Raw genomic sequence first — 14,988 nt, 5'->3', positions numbered from 1 at the left:
TCGAGCCCCGCGTTGGGCTCTGTGCTGACAGCTCAGGGCCTGGAGCCTGCTTCTGATTCTGTGTCTCCCTCTCTCTCTGCCCCTCCCCCCGGTCGCGCACAGTGTGTGTGTGTGTGTGTGTGTGTGTGTGTGTGTGTGTGTGTATGTCTTTTTCAAATATTCTGTGTCTCCTTCTCTCTCTGCCTCTCCAGGAAGACCCAGAATCCGAAGCAGACTCGAGGCTCCGAGGTGTCAGCACAGAGGCGGAAGGGAACTTGAACCCAAGGACCGGGGAGATCATGACCTGAGCCAAAGTAGGAAGCTTACTGGACTGAACGACCCAGGCGCTACGGCACCCCCTCCCCCCCCATATCACTTTTAATGTGCATTATACCCATTCCAGATCTGGGGAGACTGAGGCCCTCCAGAGTTAAAGGCTGGAACAGCCGGGAGGGAGTGGGGTTTCTGGCTGGAGTGCAGATGTTCAACCACCGCCGGAGGGGCCCTGGGGGCGCGGGGGCACAACCGCACCCAACGCTTGGGGGAACTTGAAACGGCTCGTGTGGTGACCCAGTCGTGGGAGGGCGGTTGGAGGAGGGTGGGGAGGGGTTGCGAGCACAGGCCTCGCAGGCACCTGACTCCCTGAGCCCCCGGGGCACGGCCGCTCCGTTCTCTGGGCCTGTGTGAAATGGGAGACACTCGCTTCGCTTCCCTCCAGGCTTGGGTGAGAAAACCCACGTGGGCCGTTTGGCACAGCCGGCGCTCATTAAACACCAGCTGGTGTTATTATGATGATTATCCCCATTATTATCCTTAATAAGTAATTAATTAGAACGAATGCGTCCTCTCCGCGTCCGACTGGGTCTCTCCGGGTCGGGAAGTCACCGGACCCCGAGGAGGGGCGAGCTCAGACTCAGAATTCTCCCCCATCTCCCGCGCCCCCCAGCCCACCCCCCTCCCGGCCCCCACGGTAGGCCTCGTAGCGCTGCCGTCAGGCGAGGGGGGCGCCGGCCTGAAGGCAGGGGTCCGGGCGTGGGCGCTCCCGTGTCGCCGCCCACGTGCGTGGGGGTCCCTCTCACCCCAGGGCGAACCGTCCGGCGCTAGGACCGTCTCACCCCGCCGGCGCCCGGCACGGAGGCCGAACCGGCCCCGAGGCCACGCCCCTCTCTCTGGTTATTGGCTTCCGGGTCCCGGCGCGCGGCCCCGATTGGTGGAGGCGGCCGTCAGCCTGCCCCGCCCCGCCCCGACCCGGCCTTAATTTTGGGCTCGGGGCTCGGCCTGCGCGCTCCGCGGGGCGGACTTGGGCGGCGGCGCGGGGAGAGCGGGGCGTCTGCCGCGCGCCCGACCGCCCGGCCGGAGTCCGGGGCGCGGCCATGGGCCCGGGGCCCCCAGCAGCCGGAGCGGGGGCGCCCCCGCGGCCACTGTCCCTGGCCGCTCGGCTGAGCTACGCCGTGGGCCACTTCCTCAACGACCTGTGCGCGTCCATGTGGTTCACCTACCTGCTGCTCTACCTGCACTCGGTGCGCGCTTACAGCTCCCGCGGCGCGGGCCTGCTGCTGCTGCTCGGCCAGGTGGCCGACGGGCTGTGTACGCCCCTCGTGGGCTACGAGGCCGACCGCGCCGCCGGCCGCTGCGCCCGCTGCGGCCCTCGGAAGGCTTGGCACCTGGTCGGTAAGTCTCGGCCGAGCCTCCTCCGTCTGACTGCCCGCTGGCTCGAGCCTCCCCCGTCGGACTGCCTGCCCCGGGGCCCCGAGCCTGCCTCCTGTGCCCGCCTGCCCTAGGCCCGAACCTCCTGCGTCCAGTACTCTGCCCCGTCCATGAGCCTCCCCCATCTGTCTGCTTAGCTGCCCTGTACTCCTTCTGTCTGCCATCTGACCGCTCATGTGACCCTCCGGTGTCACTTCCCTTTGTCTTTCTCTCTGACCCCCATGGGCACCCTGAACGCTCTGCCTGCCTAGTGCCACCTCTGTCGCTCTGCCTGGTCTGGCTTCTCTGTTTGTCTGTCTGGGTGACCACCCAGGACAACTCGGTGTGAGTGGGGGGTCAGGCTGCCTAGACCCCCCCCCCCCCCCCCCCCCCCCCCCCCGCCGGTTGGCCCGGGGGCCCCCCCCCCCCCCCCCCCCCGCCCCCGTCAGTCTGTCCGTTTCTCCGGTGTGCCTCTGCCCATCGTCTGCCCCGGCTCGGGCAGCCTGGTGCTTGGGAGGTTTGAGGGTGCTGTCCCCGAGCCAAGACTTGGGGGCAGGTAAGACCAAGGAGTCAGGGGTCTGTGTCTGTCTGGCTGAGGGGGCTGGGGTCTGCGGGGCCAACGGGGTGGGGCTCTGGGGGAGCTGTCAGAACACCTGTGTTGGTGAGGGGGTGCAGGCAGGTGCCCCTGAGCTGGGGTGCCCCGCCCCGTGCACACCCTTGATAAGGCCGGCCTCCCAGCATCCCTTCTGTGCCGCCGTGGACCCTGGGCCTTGAGATTAGCCCCCGCCGCTTTCTCTGCCCACCTCCCCCTGGCACGGGTGCCTCCCGGCATTTGGGGCCCGCCGGGCATTTCGGGAGGCAGGCACAGGAATCCTGCCCTGCGAATTCTGGGCGGCAGCTTTCTAGAAGCTAGGAGGGGCCGGCCGATGTCTCCTTGCCCTTGGGAACAGTGACCGAGGAGGCAGTGACTTGCCCTGGGCCCTCGTGAGTGCTGTTTTTGCCAGGTGCAGCAGATCTCCAAGCGGCCGGAGGTCGGGATTCTCGGGCGCCGAGGACACCCAGGCTGCCCTGGGGTCACTTTAGACTGTAGCGGCCGGGGAGGGGAGCAGGGAGACACGGGAGACTCAGACTGGTGCTCCCCTCTGAAAAGCGGACGGGAAAGGTGCTCCTCTTTGGGCCGGTGCGGGGATTGCTTGCAGAGTCTGAGAGCCCGGCCTCAAACGCAGTTCTGTTCAGGTCAACTCCTTGACGAGCAAACGCGATAGTTCCTAGGCCTGACAGGTGACAGATACGTGGGTGTGGGGGTCTTCTCCCTGGGCCGACAGGGGAGCCACCCCTGGGGAGCCGGAAGCAGCCATGGGAAGGGGTCCCCGGGAGTGCACGCTGTTAGCAGCCTGATTCTGCGCCCCTTTCATAGGTGGGAGGCCTGGGGTTCGGTGAGGCTCCCACCAGACCCCAGAGGAAGAATCGGCATCCCCTCCCCCCTGCAAAGGTTAGGCACCTTTATAAATAAAGAGCCGGCTTTGTATTTATGTACAACCGGCCTGGGGGCTACGCACCCCTACCAGGCACCACGGCCTCCACCTGCACCCCTTCCCCTTCTCCGCCGCAGGGTGAGCGTGTGGGGAGACCCAGGAGGATCTGAGAGGAAGCTGAGGCAGCCCCTCTTGAGGCCTGATAAGGGGACCTGAGTGAAAGTCACCTTGGCAACCCTTCCCACTTCTCTCTTTTTTTTTTTTTTTTTTTTTTTGGCCGCTGAGCCTGTGGCCGGTGGTGATGGATTCACTTTTTCCCTTAACAAGCTCTCTGGGCTTCCCCCAGCCCCGAGAGGATACAGCCAGACAGGGGATGATTCTCCGTGGGGTCCACGCTGGGGCATGTGGGTGGACTAGGTTTCATAAGGGAGAAGCAGAGCTCTGAAGGAAGGGACGTTAGCTTTGGGGGTTTGAAGGATGGATAGGAGTGTGTGTGCGTGTGCATTCCGGCCGGTTGAGACAGCTGTGCAAATGTGACCTACCACAGTTTTAAAGCTCCCGAGGCAGGTTTTGCACGTTAATCTTTTTTATTTTTAAATTTTTTAATGTTTCTTTTTGAGAGCGAGTGAGACAGAGCACAAGTTGGGGGCGGGGGGCAAAGAGAGAGGGAGACACAGAATCCGAAGCAGGCTCCAGGCTCCAGGCTCCAGGCTCCGAGCTGTCAGCACAGAGTCCGACGCGGGACTCGAACCCACGAACCGTGAGATCATGAGCTGAGCTGAGCTGAGCCGAAGTCGGACACTCAACCCACTGAGCCACCCGGTGCCCTTTGCATGTTAACTCATGCTGACTTTGAGAGGCAGATTTTTTTGTTATTTCCACTTTCTGGAAACTGAGGCCCCAAGTCCCTTGCCCAAGGTCCCCCAGCCAGGCAGCCTCGTCCAGACAATGGTTAACCTGGCCTGGCCGGCTCCAGGGCGGGTTCTGGCCAGGGCAGCGCATTCTTCTGACCAGAGTGTACAGTTTGTGCCTGGGCCCTGCGGGGGCCTCCAGGGCCCCGGCGCCCCCAGGAATCGGATCGGGATGCCCCGCCCATCGCCAGTTCCAGAGACATAGCAAGGAAAGCTGGGTTTGGTTTCACTTCCCCATCCCGGGACTGCGGACGTGGGCCCCGCGTCGGGGCGTGAGGTCCAGAGCCTCGGGGGAGGAGGGGAGGCCAGCTGCTGGGCCCAGCGGGGAGGTGGGGGAGAGGGCCCTGAGCTGGAGGGAAGGAGCAGCTCGGGGGCGGGGTGGGGAGGTGGCAGCAGGCTGGGTTCTCGGCTCTGCGGCTCACACGATGGACCTGGGTCCTCGGCTGGAAAATGGGGATGGTGGGAACACCCACCTCTTCAGGCTGTAAATTGGTGGCATTATTAATATTATCAGTTAGTCACTCAAAAAGTCTGTACCGGGCCCCGTGCTGGTGGGCCAGGGCCACACAAGTGACCCAGAGAGACCTGTCGTCCGCCCTCCCAGAGCCTGGTCTGGCGGGGGAGGCAGGCAGGAAACAAGCAGAGACAGAAACATCCGTGTGTGTGCTAAGGCACATGAGAAGGAAGCCGTGTCCAGATGGGCTGCGTCGGGGCGGGGACGGGACGGCCGGTGACTGCGTCGGCCAGGGAGAGCTTTTCTGAGGAGGTGGCGTTTGAGTTGAGTTCTGAGGGACGAAAAGGACTCAGCCTTGCTGGGACGGTGTGAGGGAATAGCATTCCACGCAGCAGGACGACCTGTGCAAAGGCCCTGGGGTAGCACGGAGCCTGGCGTGCGGGGGCAGGGAGGAGGCCCGTTGTGGCTGGGGCAGAGGGGGCAGGGCCGGTCCCGCAGGGCCTGTTGGCTGCCCTTGAGGACTTGGGCTTGTTCTGAGGTATCGGGCTTTTTTCCAGGAAGAGGCCAGGCCTCCTCCTGAGCTGATGGGGACACTGGGGCTCAGGGAGGGCAGGGTCCAGTGTAGCCTCACCCGGCGTCCCCTGGCCTTCTGACGGCTGGTAGCCCCGTGGGCCGCTTGGTAGGAGCTGGGGGAGGAAAAGGCCCTACCGGGCGAGGCAGGAGGGGGAAGTTGGGGGCCTAAATGGCGCCCTTTCAACCTGCCGACCCGCGGCTCCTCTCATTCCCTCCGCACCCCTCCCCCCCACCCCCCCGCCCTGTTACCCTGGGGGGCCCGAGGCTGGCGTGGGGAGGCCTCGTCCTTGTCCTTTCCTAACACTTGGCTGGAGGTCCTGGCCCTGCCCTTGTACTCGCTATAGCACGTGACCTCACGTGCCTCAGTTTCCCCATTAGACACCGGGGGCGCGTCACCTGAACTGGCAGGTGGAGGCCTGGCTCCGCCGTCCTCTTGGGCCGCATGACCTTGGGTCCCTCTGCCTCGGCTTCCCGGTCTGTCCGGGGAACCCTTCACCTGCTGACTCCGACCCCACTGTAGGACTTTGCGAGGGCCTTTTCCGGGCCTGGCTCGTCCCCGCCTGGTCCCGCCCCGGGGAGCCGCGGGCTCGTGGGAAGGCCCCGTGGGGTGACCGCCCCGCTCTCCGTTCGTCCACAGGCACCGTCTGTGTCCTGCTGTCCTTCCCCTTCATCTTCAGCCCGTGCCTGGGCTGCGGGGCGGGTACCCCGGAGTGGGCCGCCCTCCTCTACTACGGGCCGTTCATCGTGATCTTCCAGTTCGGCTGGGCCGCCACGCAGATCGCCCACCTCAGCCTCATCCCGGAGCTCGTCACCAACGACCACGAGAAGGTGGAGCTCACGGCCCTCAGGTACGTGGGGCACCGGCGAGGCCCGGAGACCGGGGCGCCGTCCGCCTTTGGGCTCCGCTTGGCCGTGTGGCTCCGGGACCGCCAGCGCCGCGTGACCCGTCTGTACGATGGCGTATCCCTCCGCCGTTGCGGCCACAGAGTCAGCAGCTTAAAACGGCACCAGATAGCATCTCCCGGTCGCTGTGGGTGTGGAGCCTGACTGCTCAGCTCTACTTTCTGCCCCCCCGGTCTGTCTGGAGGCCCCCGTCGAGGTGGTGGCTACGCCTGGGGTCTCGCCCGAGGCTTGGGTTTTCCTACGGATCTCCTGATTAGGCTTGGCTCACCCAGGATAATCTCCATTAATTATACCTGCAGGACCCCTTACCTTTGTAACTTTTACGTAAAAAGTGGGAGTGATCTCGCTTATCCACAGTCCCCTTCCCGAGGGGAGGGATTAGGACGCGACCAGGGCGTGGGAAGATCGAGGGCCATCTTAGACTCCAGCTTGCCCACATGGATACAGCTGGCGCCGGGCTTGTCTGTTGGCTGGTTTGAGGCACTGAAGGAGGTTCTCCTGGATATGGTAACGGGAGCATTTATGCAGTGCTTGCTGTGCGCAGGTGCAGGCACAGTTCTAGGCCCTTTGTGTGGATTATCTTTGATCATCATGGCAAGGCCAGGCTTGGTGCAGAGCCCGCCCCTTCGGGCCAGTGTGCAGCGGGACAAGGGTACAGGAGATGATCAAGTGCCAGGCAGAAGGGCTAGCACAGGTGGTGGCGGCCCCTGTGGCCGGAGCTGGGGGGAGGACTGGCTCACGGGAGGCACCCGGAGCGTGCACTCCTCTGGCACCTTCAGTGGGGCCTTGCCTTCTCCACCTCGGTCCGCTTGGCCCCAGCGCTGCCCAGCCCGGCCTCTGACTTCCACATCATGGCGCGGAGCCGTGGGCGCCAATGACGGGGGTTGCGCCGGGCCCGAGGGCCCCAGCTGGCGGGCCAGGCAGGGCTGAGACCGAGCTCGGGGGGACACCTTCCACCTGCCAATGCTTCACCACCAGCCTTGTGGCCAATTCACTCTGATCTCTGGGGGTGTTGTGCTCACTTTCAGGAAGGGAAACTGAGTCCTGGTGTGAGATCCAGAGGCTCTGCCCCCAAGCCCCGGAGGGACACTGTTCTAGGGCTGCGGGCAGGAGCAGGCCTGGATGCTTCTAGACCATGTGGCCCTGGCCCAGGAGCTGGGAACCAAGAATCCCCACATCCTGGCTTCTGAGCATCTCCAGCGCACAGGCGTGTGGGCCATGGCCCTGCTTCCCCGAGTCTCGGTGCCCGGACGGCTCGGGTCGTCGTGGTGGACTCGTGGGTCATTGTCAATCCTCGGATAACGCGTGGCCGGGGCTTTCCTGGGGCCACCCGACGTTTAGTGGCTGAGATCACCCAGCAGCCAGAGATTCCCCGGATGCCAGCGGTGGCTCTGGCGGCGCGGGCCCCCGGGGAAGCGGCCGCCGTGCGCCCTCCCGGGCCGCCGCGCCGAAGCCTCGCCTGCCTCCCGCCAGGTACGCCTTCACCGTGGTGGCCAACATCACCGTGTACGGTGCCGCCTGGCTGCTGCTCCGCCTGCAGGGCTCCCCGCACACGGACGTGGCCCGGGACGCCCGTGACCAGCTGGGCGTCCGAGACGCGCGGGTGTTCCAGGTGAGCTGGGCCCCGGGCGGGACACCCCGGGGCCCCGGCCCCCGGGGCTTGGGCTCCGGCCGACCCCTGTCCCGCCTGGCCTCCAGAACCTGTCCCTGCTGGTGGTCGGAGTGGGAGCCGTCTTCTCGCTGCTGTTCCACGCGGGCACGAGGGAAGGGCGCCGGCCGCGGGCGGAGGAGCCCGCCGAGCGCAGCCCGCTGCTGGCCCCGCCCACCGCCCAGCCCCTGCTGCTCTGGAAACACTGGCTGCGGGAGCCCGCCTTCTATCAGGTGTGCTGAGGGGGGGGGGGGGGGGGGACAGAGTGGGGCTGGACCTGAGGCCCGGGGGGGGGGGGGGGGGGGGGGGGAGTGTCACTCCATCGTCCTGTACCCCCGGGCAGACGTTCTTTGTCCCTAGCGGCCCTCCTCCCTGCAGGCGGCTCCCGTGGGCCCCGTGTCCCCTGCCGATGGGGGCAGGGCGTGCCGTCGGAGCCCAGCCTTCTCTGCCCGCAGGTGGGCCTGCTGTACATGAGCACGAGGCTCATCGTGAACCTGTCCCAGACGTACATAGCCATGTACCTCACCTACTCGCTCGACCTGCCCAAGGTGAGCTGGGCGGCGCGGGCTGGCGCGGAGCGGGGAGGAGGGGTCCGCCCGTGACAGGCACGCCTGCGCTCTGCCCCGACAGAAGTTCATCGCCACCATCCCGCTGGTGATGTACGTCAGCGGATTCTGCTCGTCCTTCCTCATGAAGCCGGTCAACAAGTGCATCGGGAGGAACGTAAGTGGGCGGGCGGGGGGGGCGGGAAGGATCCCACAGCAGAGGGGTGGGGGGGGGGGGGGGGGGGGGGGGGGGGTGGGGGTGGGGAGGCGGCTCCGGACCGCGGCACCCACACCGTGGAAGCCCCGTGTCTGGGAGGTCTAGAGTCCCCGCCTCGGAGCGACTCAGGGCCCCAGGGTTCTAGAACTTGGGGCTGCCAGGGGCAGCGGCCAGCGGTGGCATGGAGCCCTTGAACTCTGGCCAGCGTGACTAAGGAACTGAACATTTCACTCTGTTTAACTTTAATGGACTCGGGCGCGGCCGTGGCCCCACAGTGCGGGCTCTGTGGCGCTGCAGCCCCCAGGCCCCCGAGGCTTGTGGGGTCCGAGCCAGGGGCCCCGTAGGGATGGCTCCCCTCGCCCCTCCAGGCTGCGGCCGGCCCGGAGGTACAGCAGACTGAAGGGCAGAGGGGGTACGTGCCGACCGGCAAGGGCGAGGCGGGCCTGACCTGGGCCCGCTCCTCCACAGCTGACCTACTTCGCGGGCCTCCTGGTGATCCTGGCCTTCGCCGCCTGGGTGGCGCTGGCAGACAGGCTCGGCGTGGCCGTGTACGTAGCCGCCGTGCTGCTGGGCACGGGCTGTGCCACGATCCTCGTCACCTCGCTGGCCATGACGGCCGACCTCATCGGCCCCCACACGGTAAGGCTGATGGTGCAGACCGGGTGGGGGGTTGGGGGACCGGGGCCGGGCTGTGACCTGCCTGCCCGTGTCCCCCAGCACAGCGGAGCCTTCGTGTATGGTGCCATGAGCTTCTCGGATAAGGTGGCCAACGGGCTGGCGGTCATGGCCATCCAGAGCCTGCATCCCTGCTCGTGAGTGCTGCTCACTTCCTCACTTAGTAAGACGTGCCGAGTGCGTGCCGGGTGCCAGGCGCTGCCCGGGATCTGGGGACTCAGCCTGGGCCCGAGGCGGCACGCTGGCGGGTTCTCACAGGGGGGACACCCGGCTGTTCCTTACCTCCGGCACTTGGCTTACTTGGGAATCAAACGCGGGGTCCGCTGTGCGCCGAGGACACAGCATTCGGATGTACCAGGGCCGTGGGCAGGGCTGGGGCAAAGCCAGAGTCTTGTTCAGGCCCTGAGAACCTGTAAGGTTCCAGACCCCGGTGGTTCTAGCGCACTGAGGCTGAGCCTCGTAGAAGTCTGGGCTCTGGGAACAAGGGCGGTCTGTTCCCGTCCTCAGGGACCTGGGGGCAACGCCAGCCACTTTAATAAGCACACGGCTGCGTGATCCAGACCAATGCAAGGTGTGTAGGAAACACCGCTTGTGGGAGCCTGACTGGGGCAAGCGGTCAGGGTGGGCTTCCTTGAGGAGAGGACACTGGACCTGAGCCTTGGTGGCTGTCAGGGAGTCCCAGGTAAACGGGGAGGAACAGCAAAGAGGAGGCCTCTGTGGCTGGAGCAGAGGAAGTGAGGGCGACAAGAGGAGGAGGAGGGGGGCAGGGAGGGGGCAGTGCAGGTGTGCAGGGCCGAGGCAGGGGGGGAGCCCTCTGGTGGCTGCTGTTGGCACAACCGGGAGCAGGGGACTGTGGCAGTCCAGCTGGGTGAGGGGGTGCTGAGGGTGGCTCTCTGGTTCCGGCTGCCCGACGGCTGAGCGGGAGGCCCAGGCTGACGGGTCCTGACGGATGTCGGCTCACCTGCTTCTGCCCCACCCCTAGCTTGGAGCTCTGCTGCCGGGCCTGCGTAGGCTTCTACCACTGGGTGATGGTGGCTGTGACTGGTGGCGTGGGCGTGGCCGCCACCCTCTGTCTGTGCAGTCTCCTGATCTGGCCCATCCGCCTGCGGAGCTGTGAGTTGGGGCCGCGCCCCACCCTTGACCACGGGCGGCGGGGCTGGGCCCCTGGCAGGCTCTGGCCTCACTGACTACCCTCATCCCTTTCTCTTGCAGGGGACCCCGGAGCCTAACCCTGACACCGTCCCCCCACGGTCGCGGTCCTGTGCACATGAACTCTATAGGCCATGCCCAGCTCCCATCCCTGCCCCCCATCCTCACCCGGCTGTGAGGGCGGCAGGTGAGGGCAGGCGGTCAGCAGCCCAGACTCTGAGCTTGGCCCTCTGGGATCCAGGGGAGCGCCCAGCTCACCCGTCACCCCAGGCTCGGTCGGGGTTTCCTAGGTGCTGCCGGGTCCCTGGACAAACGGTGTCGTCACTGGGCCTGATGGGAGCCTCAGGCTCGGGGGTTGGGGGGGGGACCCAGTCCCACACCCCTGTGCCCAAGGCCACGACTGGCTATGAATAAAAAGCCACCCAGGGGTGAGGACTGTGGCCTCAGCTGTCTGCCCGGGGCCCAGAGTGGGGAGGGGGCAGCCGGCGCCTCCAGGGTCCATCTGCCTTCGTCCCAGAGTTCTGGTCGCCAAGGTCTCGGTTAGCAGCTCCCTTTATCTGGCCGCCTGGCCACCCAAGACCCTCCCAGGCCCCAGAAGTGGAGAGATGCACAGGGTCGGGGGGGGGGGGGCAGTGTCAGAGGCACAGGGGTCCCTGCAGGGGCGGTGCTGGCAGCGTGACCTTTATCAGCGGACGGGCAGGTGGGCGGGCGGGGGCCGCTGGTTGGCGGAGGGGCGGTAAGGCTCTAGGCTCCACCGCCGGTAGCTCTGGGTGGCGTGGCACGGCCGCCGTGGCACCGACAGGTACGGCACGTGGTCCGACCGCCACGGTGGCTCCACCCGGTATTGGTGCCTGTTGACCACTGTAGGGGCCAGGACCCAGGTCACCTCCTGTCCCCCGCTTTCTGGCCCTGGGCGGTCTCCACTTCGCTCCAGGGGCCTCGCTCCCCCAGATCTCTGGGCCCCCGGTCCTCACCGTACTCCTTGCCCCGGATGAGTCTGTCCCTCCACAGCATGCTCCCCCACCGTGTGCTGGGGTTCCTGTACTGGGCAGGGATGACAGGGTCGTACCAGGCGGTCTCCCGGAGGTGCTGGGTACAGGCTGCGGGGGCGGGGGGGGGCGGCGGGGAGAGGAGGTCATCTCTCGCCTTGCCCTCCCCTGGGGGGCTGGCCCGGTGGCGGGGCAAGACCGGGCTGAGCACTCACCCGAGGGCATGCTTCGCTCCCGGCAGCTGTGACCTCTGTGCCAGTGGCCGTGGGCCTCCCGGTAGGGGCTGTCCGGGGCCCGCGGGAACGTGTACCAGGCCTCACGGGGGTCTGAGGTGGTTAGGCCGGTGGACCACAGCTGGCCAGCTGCGTCGCGTCCCAGGGGCGTGTACTTCCAGCGGGTGGCCTGCTTGATGGCCGGTGTCCAGCGGGGCCCCTCCAGGGACAGGCAGTCATCGCTGAGGGGGTTAAGGGCGGGGAGGAGGAGGCTGAGCCTGTGGCCCTCCCCGCCCTCCCCCCGGGCCTCGGCTGGCTCTGGAACGGGCCTTTTTACCCCCTGCCATGCGTTGCGAGCATCGAGGGCGCAAGGGCCTGGACACCCCCCTCCCCCAGGCCTGAGCAGAGCAGGAGGCCAACCCTTCGTGGCCCCCTCCTCTCTAGCCTCCGTGCACCCTCACTAAACCTTTCACTTTTTCGGCTTGCCTTTCTCCCTGGGGACGTGGGGGGCGGGGACAAGGGGAGCACCTGTTCCCGGCGGCCTCTGGGGCCAGAGCCTGTCCTGGGCTGGGCATTAGGACGGCTTCCCTGAGGAGGCTGCAGCACCAAGCTCCAGGTGGATATACAAAGGCCCTGGGGGAGCACGGGACTGTGCAGGAAACAGAGGCCATGGGGCAGAGAAGACAGCCACAGCGTGGTACCATTAAAAGTAAAGCAGAAAAGGGGCGCCTGGGTGGCGCAGTCGGTTAAGCGTCCGACTTCAGCCAGGTCACGATCTCGCAGTCTGTGAGTTCGAGCCCCGCGTCGGGCTCTGGGCTGATGGCTCCGAGCCTGGAGCCTGCTTCCGATTCTGTGTCTCCCTCTCTCTCTGCCCCTCCCCCGTTCATGCTCTGTCTCTCTCTGTCCCAAAAATAAATAAAAAACGTTGAAAAAAAAAAAAATTAAAAAAAAAAAAAAAAAAAAGTAAAGCAGAAAAAAAACCTCCCAAGCTGCCGAAGCCGCACACACTTGCTCGAGCAGAAACCTCGACAGCCGCTCCTTCCCGCACACGACGGGCAGGGGCTCTGAGCCGCTGAGCTGCCCCGAGGCAGTGCCCGCAGGGCCGCTGGCAACAGGCTTTTTCACCAGCGCCTGCAGGCACAGATCTGGTCCCAGAAAACCAGAAGCCCACATGTCTCCTGAAGGGGGGCGGGGATTAGCCTGGTAGGTTCCGGCACATCTGTGTCAGGAAATGGACAGACAGGTCTGCCACTCGCTCAAGGGGAAGTTCAAGACCATCTGGCGAGACCCACACTGCAAGAGGCACGTGATTTGCAGAAGACCGTGAAAACGGTCCCAGTCCTCAATGGGGCTCCCAATTCCATACCCACCTGGAATCTCAGAACAGAACCCTATTAGGAGACGGGGTTTCAGCACACACAGCTGTAAAGCTGGGAGGCGGGAGGCTAGGCTGGCCCTGGTGCCGCGCCTGGTGTCCTTGGAAGGAGGGGTTTGGACACGGAGAAGGCTACGTGAAGATGGGGCAGAGATCAGGGTGACGCGTCCCCGGGGGGTGCCAAGAACTGCCACGAAGACACAAGAAGCCGGGGGGCGTGACAGAGAGTCTCCCTCAGGCCCTGAAGGAACCAGCCCTGCTGACCCCTTGGGGTCGGACATCCAGCTTCCAGAACCGGGGGAGGGCAAATCGGAGCCCCCAGCCCGGGCTCTCCGAGCAGCGGCAGCAAACTGGGGTCTGCTCGCTATGCGTGCGCGGTGCCCACGCGAGCCTCTGACCTGCGGTTTCCATAGGCGCCCCGCTCTGGCCGTGGGCAGGGAGGGAGGAGAGGCGGGGGGGAGGAGGGGGCCAGGAGGCGGGAGGAGAGAGCAACACCAGCATGCCTTCGCTCAGAAATCAGACGACATTCAAGAGAAGCCACACCAGACCCCGTCTGGCCCGAGACCCAGAGGTGGGGTCTGGGGGCAAGGCGCGCACTCACCTGTACAGAGGTGCTGGGAATGCCACTTCCAGGGTCCCCTGGGGGACGTGGGGCCGGGCAGCCTCTGGCCGCTGCCACGCCAGGGTCTGCATGTCTGCCTCTGGGCCCCCAGGGGCTCACGCCTGGAAGGCCTGTGGGGCCATTGTTGACAGCGACAAAGGCCCTCGGTGTCCCGGCAACGGTACCGGCCAGCGCTGGCCTCCATCCAGACAGCCGCCACCCGCCCCCGCCCCAGGATGCCTCCCCCGGGAGGGGGAGGACCAGGCGAAAGGCAGGCATGTGCCTCGGGTGGTGGCCGTAAAACCGGGGCTCCCACCCCCTCTCTGGGCCCCCTGAGAACACCCTCACATGGGGCTCTCCGGGCTGTGCCCTCAGCTGCACCTCTCCAGAAGCTCCGTCCGGGCCCCCCCATTCCCAGCCCTCCCTCCTCACCCCCCATTCCCAGCCCTCCCTCCTCACCCCCCACCCTGTCCCTCTCCTGCTTCTGACCCACCACTTGGAGCGAGACCCTCACACGTGCGTGCACAGCTCAGTTCACAGTCAGTCCTCAATGGCACGACAGACACAGACCGTGTCCCCCGCGCACACGCACGTCCCTCGGCCACGAGCAGGAGCGAGGCGCCCACACCCGCCGCCCGGCGTAAGGACCCTGAACACAGGACGCTCAGGGAGGGAACCAGACACAGAGGCCACACGGGGTGTGATTCCATTTATGTGAAACGTCCAGAACAGGCTCATCCACAGACAGGAAGGGGGTTTGTGGGGGCCGGGCGCTGGGGAGGGGGCAGGGAGTGACAGCTGATGGGGACGGGTTGTCTTTTGGGGTGGTGGAATGTTCTGGAACTAGACACAGTAGCAGCACCACCTCGTGAACGTACTAAACATCACCGATACGTGCCCCGAGATATACCACATAACAGACACGTGAACTCCAAGGGCCCCCGAGGCCCCACCTGCCCTGCCCCATCCGCTCCCCACCCTCCCCTCACAGGCTCTGCCCCAGAGCCTGTGCGGGGACTGTGCTCTCCGCCCTGGTGCCCCCTGCTCTCTGGGCCCTTGATCAAACACCAGGCTCTATTGGGCCTCGGGTTCGAAGGTGACATTTTCTAGGGCCTCCTGCCACCTGCCACATTGAGAGCCACGCGGGCTTCTCCCTGTCCCGTCCCACTCCTGCCACAGCAGAGGCCCACGAAGGCAGGTGCTGTGGTCCGGTGTCTCTCGTCCCCACGGCCCCAGACGGGGCTCCTCACCTAGAGGGAGGGGCCGGGGTGCGTGCCCGCTGTGGGCACCTGCTCGCGGCAGAGGGCTCACCCTTCTGAGACCCCTGGGGCCCCCTGCCCCGCCAGGTCCTGCCCCCACTCTGGCCGGGGCTGGCCTTCCTCCCCAGCCCCAAGACCTCCTGCTGCCCTCCAGCACTTCCAGATCTCTCTCTTCCACGGTCCCTGCGGAGTCCTCAGCTCCCCCTCCGGCTGCCCCTCACTCGCTGCCCCTGCCTGCACCTCGTCCACCACCACCACCACCACACCCCTTCCCTTTTCTCGCAAAAGCTACACCCGAAGGTCAACCAACAAATCTCACCGCCCCCCCCCCGCCCCG

At 65.9% G+C, this 14,988-nt stretch overlaps 2 protein-coding genes across 4 annotated transcripts; one reads left to right on the top strand and one right to left on the bottom strand.

Moving 5' to 3' along the window:
* The first annotated feature begins 1,264 nt into the window (after window positions 1–1,264).
* Window positions 1,265–10,450, top strand: MFSD12 (major facilitator superfamily domain containing 12). Of its 2 annotated transcripts, XM_049639596.1 has the most exons (10): window positions 1,266–1,650; window positions 5,716–5,926; window positions 7,455–7,593; window positions 7,680–7,862; window positions 8,085–8,177; window positions 8,260–8,352; window positions 8,860–9,030; window positions 9,109–9,203; window positions 10,049–10,179; window positions 10,279–10,450. In XM_049639596.1, exons 1-10 carry the CDS (start codon window positions 1,353–1,355, stop codon window positions 10,293–10,295), a joined length of 1,431 nt encoding a protein of 476 aa, XP_049495553.1. In that variant the 5' UTR covers window positions 1,266–1,352; the 3' UTR covers window positions 10,296–10,450. The 2 variants fall into 2 exon arrangements, with proteins under 2 accessions (XP_049495552.1, XP_049495553.1); XM_049639595.1 differs by having other exon boundaries at window positions 1,265–1,650; window positions 8,860–9,203.
* Window positions 9,197–13,705, bottom strand: TEKTIP1 (tektin bundle interacting protein 1). Of its 2 annotated transcripts, none has more exons than XM_049639600.1 (4): window positions 13,393–13,705; window positions 11,420–11,658; window positions 11,190–11,315; window positions 9,197–9,438 (listed from the first exon to the last, which is right to left on the bottom strand). In XM_049639600.1, the coding sequence occupies exons 1-4, from the start codon at window positions 13,482–13,484 to the stop codon at window positions 9,374–9,376; spliced, it is 522 nt and encodes a 173-aa protein (XP_049495557.1). In that variant the 5' UTR covers window positions 13,485–13,705; the 3' UTR covers window positions 9,197–9,373. The 2 variants fall into 2 exon arrangements, with proteins under 2 accessions (XP_049495557.1, XP_049495556.1); XM_049639599.1 differs by lacking the exon at window positions 9,197–9,438 and adding an exon at window positions 10,750–11,076 and having other exon boundaries at window positions 13,393–13,694.
* Window positions 13,706–14,988: the final 1,283 nt, after the last annotated feature.

Source organism: Panthera uncia, chromosome A2 (genome assembly GCF_023721935.1).
Source record: "Panthera uncia isolate 11264 chromosome A2, Puncia_PCG_1.0, whole genome shotgun sequence".
NCBI classification, from domain to species: domain Eukaryota; kingdom Metazoa; phylum Chordata; class Mammalia; order Carnivora; family Felidae; genus Panthera; species Panthera uncia.
This window is presented reverse-complemented; position numbering and strand designations above follow the sequence as displayed.